General features: G+C 36.2%; 1 protein-coding gene across 1 annotated transcript in view; it reads right to left on the reverse strand.

Moving 5' to 3' along the window:
- Positions 1–4,528: 4,528 nt before the first annotated feature.
- DIPK2A (divergent protein kinase domain 2A) overlaps positions 4,529–14,047 on the reverse strand; it is a 40,965-nt gene continuing 31,446 nt past the window's right edge. The window contains exons 2-3 of the mRNA XM_080410472.1: positions 10,160–10,463; positions 4,529–7,472 (exon numbers count right to left, since the gene is read on the reverse strand). Coding sequence (XP_080266598.1) covers positions 7,141–7,472; positions 10,160–10,463 — 636 coding nt within the window. The 3' untranslated portion in view covers positions 4,529–7,140. The remainder of the gene's footprint in view (positions 7,473–10,159; positions 10,464–14,047) is intronic.

Raw genomic sequence — 14,047 nt, forward strand, 5'->3', positions numbered from 1 at the left:
AGCAGCTTATGCTAAATGTACATGTATGTGTATAGACATAGACAAATTTCATTTTTATAGATTTATATAAGTAAAATTTGTGTAAACAGATAGAATTGTAATATGACATTTGGGTCCTCATTCCATCTAATGAAGAACACATTTAGCTATTACAGTCTGGGTTTACATTAACATTTTCTTTCCGAGAAGTGAGGCAGACTTGAAGTCGATCTCTCAATCATCTTCTCAATTCCAGGTGCTGGTTTGGTTGCAGAGCAGTGCTGATGCACAAAAATCAGGCTCCCTGCTGAGAAAACTAAGACAGAAGCTCTTATCCATGTGCACACCAAATGTCTTCCAAGCCCTGACAGATACATACAAGTTCAAACTGCTAATTGAGCATAAACATTCTGAAGATGTTCATTTCAAAAGACAAGTCTCAATTTAGGCTGAAGCAAAATCTCAGGCATGTACACAGCGAAGATGTAGAGGCTCTGGCACCAACGCTGCAGTCTGCTGAGCAGCTCCTAGCGCACCGAACTGCGGGGTAGCAGAGACATAACCCTGTACTGGCAGACACAGCAGAAGACAGCACTAGGGAAAGAATGGCCACAGGCAGGGGACACAGACCTCCTACGGTTTTGTTTTCTCTCTATTGTACTTGCTGTTAAGGTATCTGGCTAATACAGTCATATACATGATAAACTTTTACAAATTCGAACAGCTGTATCCAGAAGCAAAGAATTTCTACAAAACTGATAAAAAAGTTTTCTGATAACGTATGCATTTGGTTACAGGGCAGATGTTCATCATAGCAAGTATATGCTGTATAAAACTAGACACTGGTCCATACTTTTGTAGTATAGCACAAATAAACAGGATATAAAGAGAAGAAAGGGAAACATCATTTAATATCATAGGTACACATAATTTTACTTTTTGGTAGAGACAAAATACCACCCCTTCGAACAAAGACCTTAACAAAAACTGTAATATAAAGTTTTGTTGAATGTCTTCAGAAAAAAACCTGCAGTAATTAGAAAAAACTGTAATGGATTAGCTGACAGTATCTGCCAAAAAGACTGGGAAGAATTGTAGCACTATGTACAGCTGAGAAGGACTGGAAGGTGAAGAGCTGAAGCAATAGCTATTAAATTGTTTTCATCTTCCCTGTGAAGTTCTCCTCCTTTGTAAACTAAGAAGTTTTTAAACAAAACATCACCACCTACAAAAACAAACACAACCGACAGCATGTAAGTCAAAGAATATTAAAACTGTAGCCTGAGAAAGAAACATGTTTTTCCATCCTTTGTCAAGTATCATCTTCCTCTAGAACAAATTAAGCAACAGCTGCCAGACTGGAAAAAAGAAAGTCAGGCGTTCACACATACAGTTTTTATAAAACAGTAAGCAAATATAAAAAGAAACCTTTTTTTTTTTTTTAAATTGTATTTATTAATGCTCCATATTAGAACTAGATAACAAGTAGAAGAATTTCAAGAAACTAAAACCCGAAGTATGCTTTGGCATATTTTTGTAACTTTGTGCATTTACTGTTCAAAGTTTCTCCACATTCACTGAGCATGCTGGCTGTTGATAAAGGAAGAGCTCCCTTAAAGAGAGTCATTCTTAGAAGCTGTTGACACTGGATCTACTTTCTGCCAGAGCTCTAAATTTACCCTTAGGAAAGCAAACATGAGCATGTTAAGCTGAACCTTCTCAACATACAGTTTCTACAATGAGTCTATCTAAATAAACAACTAAAACTGCTCTTGATATGCTATAAGAAGTGAAATAATCAGGCCCATTAGTGGTATACTTATTTTCTACTGTGAGGCACTGAAGTCAGCAAGTTCAAAATATTCCCAGTTTTTTACTTCTCAGAATTTGGATCATTATTTCTTTGTGCTCTCACTACACGGATGTACGCTCTTCTTCCCACAGTGAAACTGCAATTCGCAACAGTAAGAAAAGTTTTAATATATGAAACTGCCAAAAATCCCCACAAAATAAGAAAACTAAGTTTTCTTGTATGGAAAAGATATTTATTAAGGTCCAGGTGACAGCTGCACACTGAGAACTGCTAGATTTTAGAGAAAACCAGATATTCCTACTCCAGCCTGAACAACCAAAGAAGATGAGAACTTTAAAGTCAAAATTAAAACTGCATTAATGGTTGGCAGCAATTAAATCAGCTGCTCAGTTTTTGAGTTTCAGAACTAATTTTGGAGGAAAAAAAGCACAAAATAAAGAACCACTAAATTTTGAAAATCTCATTCTTTTAAAAAAGATACAGGGCATCTATTTGGGAATCTATGGTTACATGAAGTGCACACTAAATGGCCGCACTAAGCCCCCTTTAATAATACCAAAAGCTAGAATCTGTAGTACAAGTTAAGCATATGCAAAAGAATTATGTTCAGAATAGAAAGATGCATGTTGAAATTGACTAATAAGCTACCTGAAACCACCACCCCTCCAAAAATGCTCTTCTTTCTACCTGAACACAAGCTGTACAATAAAGTCTATTTTGCTTTGAAGTATATTCTGCTTCCACACTGCTGTTCTCAGAACACTGGAGTTAACCCACCAAATAGAAAAACCAGCCTTAGATGTCAGAACTTTTCGTGCTCTAACCTGAACACGCAAGTCAGTATTTGTGGCAAATGTTCATTAATAACACTCCTGAGATTTGTCTAGCTTTTCAGCCACATAGAGCAGGTATATTCCCATACTACCAGCGTAGCAACAACAGACTCATCAGCTGCCAAACCAACAGAGTCTTCATTGTCCTGACATCACATGCACACTCTACAAAAACAGCTAGCAGCCACAGGGCCTTTCTGCATCTAGCAAAAGCTCATTAATGTAGTGTACAGTAAAGTCAGACTACCAAAGGCTTTTGCCTGGAAGAACAGTAAAACATGTTCATAAAACTCAGTATGAAACATAAAATGGAATGTGATGCTTAGAAGTACTCAAGGCAAACCAATACTTGTCAGATCTAGAGAGTCATGTCAAAAAAAATGACAAATCACCATAGGAAAAATTTCTTTAAAACATTCTCGTTCATTAAAGGAGAATGAGGTAATGGTCTATTTAAACTTGTTATACATCTTTGACCATGATCTGGAAGTAAGGAAACAGGAAAAAAGAACCACTGGCACACATCCAAGGTGACATAACAGTGACACTAATAATGAGTGTACTAGTCATATGAAGGCTATCAAATAAATTAGCAGTCTGTATAATGCAACTTCAATCAAAAAAAGCAGGTGAAATCAAGACCAATCGAGTTTTTATTTGATAAAACAAAAAATGACTGGATTTTTAAAGGCATGGGAAGACTGAGATACAAAGAAACCGTAAGGAACTTCAAAAGCGGTTTGACCAGGCTGCATACCAGATCTTCAAATCGAGAAATAGATCTCCCAAAGAGAACATTTTTCTGATACGCACTGGACGTGCATTTTACAGAGGTCTCACACTCCAATCTATCTTGATCTCCAAATCACAGGTTTCAAACAACACAGATAACAAATAAAAGAGCTTAGAAGTTAGTACTGGATTCAGACATGTCACATGGGAAAACAGGAATCCATGAAACCACCATTGCTGGTTTGACAGAAGTATTAGACTATAGAGAACCAAAACATTTTAGTGCCTTTTAAGGTAGCCAAGGTCTCCACTTTAATAAAGGTAAAGAATATTGCATTTAATCTAATCTTTCTGCTAATTCCAAGTAGCATACAAAGTTTAACATACTTGAAGCATATCTCACAATGAAAATGTACCTGGTAAGAAAGTACCAGATACCCCGTGTCCTGAAGTTCAAGGCAACCAGGATCAGGCTATGCTGTATTCTGCAAACTGTTGAAACAAAAAATGCAGCAGTTATTCATGCTATTTTTCTCTTAAGATCCTAACTATCTTGACTGGAAAGTTTACAAGTTTCAATCTGCATGTCTGCAGTTCCTGGACATGTAAGTGCAGTGCAACTAAAAAAAAATAAAAAAATCCAAGTGGTTTTGAGCTCAGAAAGTCAGAAGGGAATATATACTTCAGAACAACTGCAGGGCTTAGTTTCAAATGCAATTGGTCGCTGAAAAAAACAGAGTAAAAGAGAAACATCAAAAGTCATTATGTATTTAAGTTACATTAACTGCTAGAATATTGTACTGAAGACACAGTGGTACTAGCAATATAAATGATCAAATACAAGGAAAATTAAGTTTCTCAAACAATAAAGAAAGAAGATACCAACTTGCTTAACTCAAAAACATTTTCTTTCAGTTAATAGAACAGAAAGATATGGCTTGATCAAGTTTTTAAGAAAGCAAGTCTCCAAAACAGAAAGATTCCTCACCGATCATTCATACTTTTGATCAGTCTACTAGAAAGAATGAGGGGGAAAAAAAAGTTCCTATATGTCACTTTTGACAATAGTGCATTCTGGAACACAACAAAAACTAGTTCTATGTATTTTTTAATACATCCCAGACTAAGTCAATCTGAAGAGACTTACGGATCTGAAAATGAATATCTGAGATGAGGTTCTTAAAGTATTCTTTATTAATATCATTATAAGTTGCAGAAACAACTTTCTTGTAATATAAAGGCACAGGGAGACAGTTTTGATAAAATATTCCAATCAAACAGTAACTTACAGTACAAAAGGACAATCGTAACGCACATACAAACCCCAAACATCTCATTCAAAAATATTTCACCGTGTTCATCAATAATAATGGGCAATGACTAAAAATATAAATTGTTATTGTACAATAAATATCTGATAGGTGCAAACAGAACAAGATTTATTGCTCTCCACAACGTTTTCCCTGTATTGGTTTGTGTGTTGTTTTTTTAAAGTTCCGAATTCCTTTTATAATCAGCTTTAGTAATTTATTTCTGAGGGAACTAAACCCAAATAAAATCTGATAGGAAGGACATTCTGGCAGTTACAGCACTGCCTTGAGTAGTAACCAGAACTGGCAGTGTTTGTTTCTTTTACAACTTTAACAATCATACTCCACTCACTCACTGGGAAATGTGGTAAATGTCTAAAAATCAACTTTAGTGATAAGTCAAGGCTTTTATGGTAGCATAGTGTTATTTAGTTTGAGGGCTAGTCTATTTTCTTCAAATAAGTGGATTTTATGATGAAAAATAACATGAACCTTCTCTGACAGCTTGTGCCAGAGCAATCATGTAAAACCATTTTCAAATGAGGGAAAGGGGGGAAAGGGAGAAATGAAAATTAAAAGCTGCCTTGGGCATCCCAGCTCCAGAAAATGAGACAAAGGATTAGGAGCAAATTAGGGCTACATAAGTAAAGATGACTTGAAGTGCGAATTTCAAATTCCAAAATATCCTTAATATAGTCACCTAAGAAATCAAAGAGCACTCTGCATCTTTATATGGCTCCACTTTCTGAGATCTGAGAAAGAAGGGCCAGCCAGTGAGTTTGCTGTTTTCCTGACCTTGCATTTGCAGCAATTTGGTAAAGCAACAGCTTCCATCAGTCTTCTGATGCTGTATGAGGCATTCTAACTTTCAAGAGCAAAGTAGCACACACTCACTACCTTGTTCAGAATTATTTTTAGCTCATAGGAAAAACTGTTTTATACACGCATTTAAGAATTACTAGTTTCCTTCATTATTGTTACAAGAAGTAATACGCGTACATTCCCTAAGAGTATCTGTTTATGAATAAGACTTCAGGAAAACGAAGCATTACAGTAGTGTTAAAAACAAAAAGGGGGGGGGGGGGGGGGGGGGGGCGGGCACGCAGGGGGTAGGATCAAACTTTTAAGTGAGTTCATGTCCAGTAACTGAGGTTTTTATAAAAACTGTAATTTATGAGAACAATTCCAGATTTACACAAACCTCAACAAATCAATTTTAACTGCACTGGGAACAGTCAGACTTATTCAAGAAAAGGTGTCTAGAGTGAATACAGCTTAATTTAGCTAGTAAACCTAAAGATGACTAGTCAGTAACCTCCATTACACTTGAATTCAACAAAATTGGGAATGGTGCAAAACAAACTGCTAACTTGCTAGACATTATTATTAAAATTAGGGTTTTCTTCTAGTATAAGCACATAGTTTTAAAAGTTCTTCGAACAGTAACCAAGGACCACTAAAATTGAATTTTGAGCATTATTAACTTCACTACAGTATAGCTTTTTTTCTTTACTATTTGTTTAGAAACTAATAAACAGAACCATTTTCTTTGGTTTATGCTTAACTACACTGGACTAGTGAATTTTTATTTTTAGTCAAGCCTCTATCCCCAATTCAAATTAATAGAAATCTTTTTATTGTAGTGTCTCTCCAATTCTCTAATTATCTCATTAAAAATAAGAGTTTGCTCATATCATGATTTCCTGCTAAACAGTTATGTGTATATACTGGCATGATGGGTAAAATTTTTGTACAGTAATTACACTAAGTGATATTTCCAATGGCAAAACTACAAAAGACATCGAGTGAATGTTAGTTCAAGTGACATATGAATTTATGATGATCTTAAAAAAAAAAAAATGCACAATGTGTAAGCATAGTAAAATACAGTGTAAAACCCCCTAAAATTAGACAGTAAACATAGGAATCCTGCACTCACAGAAGGAATGTACTGCACCACAACAATGTGAAAGCCTGTTAAATCCGAAAGAATGAAGACAGCTAGATTTAACTGGATGTAAATGCCACTTCAAGGTGTTTAAACAAACACAAAAATGAGACAATGATGTCAGGAAAAAGGCCTTTAAAACAGGCCATCAGTCTAACTTGACTTTCCAAGTAAGAACATCAGCTTCACAAAACTGTGAAACTAATGCAGTTTTATGTAAAGTACCCTTTGACACACACGCTGTCAATCAAGCTATCACAGTCTTTTTTGACCTACTCCCTTTTAAATAGTTAGAGAGGAGAGTCAATAGTAGCTCAAGTTTTAATTCAGTAAGTACCTTGTCTGTTTGCAAAGAAACCTTATAACACCATAAAATTGTATTTTTATGGTATTTAGAAAATTGATAAACTAGTTTGGTTTTTTTTTTTATTTTCTCTTTTTAGTATGTAAGTTCAAAACTTCATTTTCTAATTGTCTTTGCAATAGTGTTTTAGCCAGTGTTGCAAAAAAAAATTTCTCTGTGGACTACCTCACATTGTTACTCAATTGTGCAAGGTATTCACGCAGTTCTTTTGCAGCTTGGAATCTACCATATCGCTTCTTTGGGTTGGCACACTCATCCAGCAAGGCCTCAAGTCGGCCGTCTTTGGCAATTTCAGCTGGGGGGTCATGAAGTAGTCCTCCAGAAGTGCCACGCCATGTGGCATGTCTTGATAAAAGGTTCTGACAAATAGCATAATAATTGTGGTCCACAGTGACACGAGCACAAAGAATCTCTTTTGAGAACGACAGACAAGCTTCTTTATCACAGTCATCAAATTTGCTTTCATACCATACATCCCAGTTCTCGGGTTTATCTGTGAAATACAAGGATACAGGAAAAAAAAAAAAGTGAGAAAGAGAAGGAAAGAGTGTATGTGTGTCTGAATACAATCAGAAGCTCAGTACACAGCAAACTGGTAATATGTGAACTATAAACCAACTTTGTTTAGCTGAACTCTTAAACATTCTAGTCTAAGATTGCATCTGGCAGTTTGATATACCCTTCTGCTGAAATGGTCCTGGCAGTACAAAAAATAAGGGAAAGAAAGAAACAGGGTAAAATAGATAGCTAAGAGAGGGAAGCAGAAAAAAGAGCACACTCAATACATGAAATCTACATTCACACACATACACAGAGGAAAAAATGTAGCAAACACAAGTACCAGAGAATGATCCACAGCTGAAGTTGAGAGAAAAATAAACAAGCAACATTATTTTAGCAACACAGATTTGTTTCTCCAGTTGCCCTGGGAACTAACACTGGCAAGTGGTCTACCAAAGACCAAAAAAACCATTGCGAAGTAATTACCATAAACTTCTGAAACATTCTTTTCAAACTTCTTACTTTAGATGTGGTAGTAACTAAGAAGTGCATATAAAAAAAAAGATAAATTACATATAATCTCTGAAGAAAGAAAAAAATTCAAAAAAACTAGTGGCATTTATGTACATGTATAAACACTCTACACGTAGGTTTAAAGTTATCAAAATTTGAAGGTGTAACTAGCAGCCTTGCCACAAAGCTTTCTTTAACTTAAAACCTGATTTACAGAAAATACCTTATACAATAATAATACATAAGAAGTTACTAAGTGTGAAATCTCCTGAGTTCTTACTACTTTTTGTTAGAAAACTTTCATCATAAGTATCTAGATTACTGGCAGATTGAAGAAGAGGTCCTTGTCATGGAGTCTCATAGTCGTGCTGATCTCTTTTAGTAATGTGATGCACAAATAAAGATTTATCTGTGGTTGCTGGTCTCTGAGCTGACTATTGGTCTACACATTTATGGTGCACTATAAGCCAGTCTACAAAAAAAAAGCATACTGAAGGATGACTGCTAAGACTATAAATAAGTGATGCAAAAATTGTACAACAAACAGCAAACTCAAAACGGAAAAGAAGCCAGCAACAAATGAGAATGGGGAAGATGGTCTTCAGCAAACGCAAATATGAAATCCCACGCAAAGTACAAATAGATATTACCATACAGTGCAGTTGGGCAGAAGGTACATATTCAAATATCTAAACAGGCATTTAAATCACACTGGACAAAGACTGTTTAATGAAACTTTCTAGAAGATTAATTAAATCAGTATTAAATAGCAAGTTTATAAAAAGACTGGGAACTTTCTTGTGCCCTCATTTGTTTTCCATGTTCTTGACTAATTGTTAGATTGCAATTCATGCAGCAAAATCCCAGTTAGATCCAAACTAGTCTGATAACTATAGACAACAGATGCAAGCATGACACTACTTTCAGCATTCAGCTTCTGCAACAAGCTACATGATCCTATTCCATGAACATATCAAGTTTTTCAGAGTGCATTTGGTCATCTTTGTGCCTGAGCAATTCAGACATGCTTGAGAAGTCAAAGTAGTATTACTTTAAGAGAGTGGAAAAAGGAAAAAAAATAAAATAAAGAGAAAGTTTATTTGTGTGGCCCATAGGTACTAAAGTAAATTTACTGGATATCCAATACATTAAAAGGTTTTCTTGGTAGGATCAGATAATTTTAATCTAAGATACTTGAGAACATATAATAAATCTAATAGGAAAAAAAAAAAAACAAACACCCCCCCCCAAAAAAAAAAACCACACCACCAATAAAAAAACCATAAAACATATTTCCTTGTAGAAAAGTGTGTGGATAGAAAATATAGTCTTAAAGTTAATTTGGCAGAACAACATATGAAGTCTATTTGCAGATCTTAAAAAAAAAGATTCACCCAAAGCAAACTGGAATCACTTGGCCTGTTGCCATAGGCTTCTGCAGAATCTAGGGGTTTGTCTTCAATGTTTCTAACCCTTAGGTCTGTAAAGTTTTCCTTGTAAGCTCAAATGGAATATAAACCCATGGCATGCCACTTTGTCAAACATCTTTCCTGCTGGCACTGCTTTGAGCTTTTACAGTTGACAGGAAGATGAACAAATTGTCACTATATCCATTTGGAAACAGCACTAAAATTACCCATTCTTTCAGTTCCATTATTACAGAGCACCAACCTGAACAAGCAAACCAGAGGCAGGATATGTAAATAAGGCAAAGAGGGCAGTAAGACTGTCTTGTCATTCACAGAAAATAGAAAGTCAAGACTTCCATCCTTACAGATATCTGGAAAAGACGAAAGGAACCTCCCTTTTTTAGTTAAGGTACAGAAGACAGTCAGCCAGACCATCTATCTGTCCATCCATCCACACAAATGCATCCCATGTCCCAACAGTCTCCTCCTGCCCTCACCTCTCCATTTAAGCAGGACTACAAAGATTAAAAGTGCATGTAAATCAAGTTCAGGCAACCTCAACCCTTTATAAAATTGACAAATCGGTCAAGTTAATTAGTAGTCTAATTGCAGAAGAAAGCTAATTAGTTTGTTAATTAGTAGTCTAGTTGTAAAGCCAACAAAATGGGTATTTACCAAGTATAAATACTTTAAATATTGTGCTTGCAGAGAAAGAAGCAAGAGATGTGGGATGAGGGGAGAAAAAGACGACACTTACTCTGTCTGATTAACCTTTTGTCTGCAACCAGAACGTTTTCTGCATCTACAATGATAACTTTCCCATCTCTCGGTCCAACTGCAAAGTTGTCAAAGCTGACATCAAGGAGGTAGAGTGCAAATTCAAAGTCATTATTTGTCAGCTGCTCAGCTATTTCCATTAATTGCCAGGCCAGATCCACTCGTTTCTCCCATGGTGCATTGAAGTAACTCCACAGCTCTTCTCCAACATAATTGACGGCCACCATTCTTCCGCATGCTCCTAAGTACTTTGCGAATGGCCAACCCTCATCGGATGGAAAACTCTGTATATGAAAAGATTTTTAAAAATTTTCATCAATACAAAACAGCTTCGATTTCTAAAGGCTGTTCAATAAGATTTAGAAGAGGCATCTTTAAATACCCATCAACACTACATTTCCAGATCCTTCTAGGTTTTGAAGGGAAAGAAAAAAAAAAAACACAAAATATATTTACGTGAGCAAGAGGCCCTGCTGGAGTACTAAAGGGTAAGGAGTTGGAGGACCTGAAATACATACAACCCATATCTAGCTTTCCATATACTATATATACACACATATTCACATACGCAGGCACAATTCTACCAGCTATGTTTTTTCTGTTGGAGTTTTATACACATCTATTGCACTAACACAAGTATATTTCCCATCAAGATAATTTTGCATCTGATATTATCAATTAAAACCAATTCTTTTAATAACCCGAAGGAAAAAGCTTTAAAAGGTGACACCTCCTTCTCTCCAATAACCCCCTTCTCATTCTTCCCAGTTGGCTGTATACCTTTGAGTATCTTCTCACTTGAAGATCTCTCACAGAAAGAACTACAAAATAGATTAGGGTATGAAAGAAAGCTTAGGGTTTCTTATGCTATAATACTCCTTAGCAATATACCCCTTGATTAATTGCTACATACATACACTGTGTGTTATTACACACAGCCACGTAACATTTTTATCAAAAGTAAAATCTGTCTCCAATACTAGTTTTCTTGGAAGTTAACATAAAAGACTTGATAGTAATAACATACTACAACCAATTAAAAAGAAAACCCAAAACCAACAAAAAAAAAACAGCTCACCAGCATATTTCTCCTACTTCAGGTGTGCTGAATGTGCCCTAAAACTTCAATATAAACAGACAAGTATTTAAAAGTTATCCTCCATACTATGCATCAGGAAGAAAGCATTAAAATATTAAATGAAGAAGCCCCAAATGCATACAAGTTAGCACTCTTTCAGAATAAGATGTACACTAGTTTTGACAATTAGGAGATAACGCTGTGTGCACATGCTCCTTCCTTGTGCACTACCTTGCTGTGTCGCAAAGGTTTTACCACCCTTGGGATGAACAGCATGGTGGGTTTCAGTCTGAACGGAAGCTTTATACCTCCCGGAATCCATGGCAGCAGAAAACATTTATGGTAAATTGAGAAAAGAGACGCTGGAAGGAAACACATTGTATAGGACAGATCTGAACTAGAAGACCAGTTAGGAAAGAGATGCCCAGCACTCACCCATCTGTGGATGTATCCCACTTTAAAAAAATTAGAAAAGCTACAGTGCTTACACACCCAATCACCATAGCCTTAGAACCCACACCTCCCCTACAACAATCCTTGATTTCACCCACGTCTGTGCTTCCTTTGATGATGAAGTTTTGATCATTTTAAACACTAGGCATCAGCTGATGCCAAGGCAAAGTTAGAATACCGATGTTGGCCAGAAACCCTAGAAGCCCTGTATACACGGGGAATTGCAAGCCACATCTACTCCAAAGAATTAATACTTATTCTTGAAATGCAAACAGCAAAGTTACAACTATATTCAATTCACAATTCAAATTTAGAATTTAAAAAGTTGTGGGGAAAAAAAAACCAAAACAAAACAAAAATAGAATTGCTAAGATCACAACAGCCAATAAAATAATGTCACCCACATGCACTCCAATCTTTACTCACAGAACTGGCTTGCATATTTCACTAGTCGTTTTCTGCATAAGCATGCTGCCATGTCAGGAACCAAGTTTCATTAAAAAGACTAGTAACTGGCCTCTGAACCAAAAGGTCATTGGATCAATGAAAGCTCTAGCAATATACAAGAGGAAAATTCTTATAGTTGTCTTCTCTGTCTTTTAAAAGATGCTGCTGGTAAACACAAAGGAAGAAAAAGCTAAACAGGAACACTTGCTTGGCAGTGCAACAATAGTTTCTCTTGGTTATATGGAATTTTTAGCATTTCACAATAGCTGCAGGTTTCAGGAGATACGAAACAAAATCCTGTGGAGAGATTGTCTCAATCTACTATTTCACTACAAAACTGGAATCTTTGCTACAGAACTTTTAAGTACAAATGCTACTAATGAAAAGGTTTGCTAAAGCACATCAAAGCCTCTGGGAAACACAACTACTCCCATTGTGCAACTTCTCCCAGCAATTCACAGGCAGCTACAATTCCTTTCTCACCCATTCTGAATCATTGTCTGAAGAAGTGCAAAACTATACAGAGGTGACTGGGGAAAAGGAACAGTTATGATTGGGTCACACAGTGCTCCCTCCACTCCCCAGAAAAGAAGGTGAAGAAAAGATTTGGGCATTCGTTTTTATTTCTATGCCACTGATATTGGAGAAGGTCACTCTAACACTCCACGTGGCTCTCACTTCGGAGAGTTTCCAGCCCAGCAAACCAGTTCACCTTCCTACAGCATGCTCATTGCCATCCTTCTTCTAAAGGCCTTTCAGAGAGAGAAGATTTGGGATCGAAGTTTCTGCTCTGGAAGCACAGACCTTGCCAACTTCTATGCAAAGTTACTCAGAGCCCTTCCCTGTTTTCATGTCAAGTAAGAACTGTTTATATGTCTTATTCCAAATATATATACCCGTCAAATAGAAGGCATCAGAGTACTTCTGATCACATGGCAGGGGAGAACCTGAAGTTCTCCAGTGCAAGAGCAGCCTTTACTGAATTTTTATTTTTATAAATGTAAGAACAGAAAAGCTTAAGGCAAGTATTATTACCAAAACCATAAAATACTTAACAGAAGGTAGCATCAGAGCATGCAAGGTTACCATTTTAAGATTCCCATTCTGAATACAAGCCTTATGATGTTATGACACACTGTTTAATCTTATCTAGCTACTCTCATCAAGAAGATGAGCTTTCTAGTTTGCACAATTGAAAAATGCCCACTTTCACATTTAAGTGGTTTTTGTTGAAAGGGCATGGCTTAATGGTCATTAAAACACTTTTTGTTTCATATGATTAACACATTTAATAAATGTTATGGAGGCCCTAATTGAGCCCATATGTAAAATGAAGGCCAAGTACCAGGTTAACTTGTACCTAGCTTCCAGCAGCCCTTGCTTGGAATGCTTAAAAACACTTCAATTTGTTCATCTATAGTTTTAAAACTATTCCATATTTTAAATGTAATTTGGAGACAGTAAAAATATCCATTCGTTTATGTGTTAACACTGCTCGATAATTGGATCCTCCTGCAAGCAGAGCATCCATCCCAGACTACTCTGGATCAAGATGTCCTCTATGGAATTTTCAAGGACTCTTCAAAGTTTCTACACAGCAAATCTTGCCTATATAGCACATGTGAAGAAATTAAAATAATAAATAACATATATTGTTGACATAGTTTGCCATTTGACAGCAAAAGCCATTAAGCTAACTCCTAACATAGCAAGTGCAGAAGACAATTTTAAAGGACATAACTATGTTTACCACTGCAAGGAACCTTTCTTGGTTGGTCAAAAGGACATCAGACCCATATTAATAACAGAATAGGTTCAAAGTTTTTGGGGTGCCTAAGTGTCTGGACTTTTACTCTATTTTGATTACCTATCTACTCACATAGGCAAATC

The sequence above is a fragment of the Falco punctatus genome, assembly GCF_963210335.1.
Source record: "Falco punctatus genome assembly, chromosome: 13".
Classification (NCBI taxonomy): domain Eukaryota; kingdom Metazoa; phylum Chordata; class Aves; order Falconiformes; family Falconidae; genus Falco; species Falco punctatus.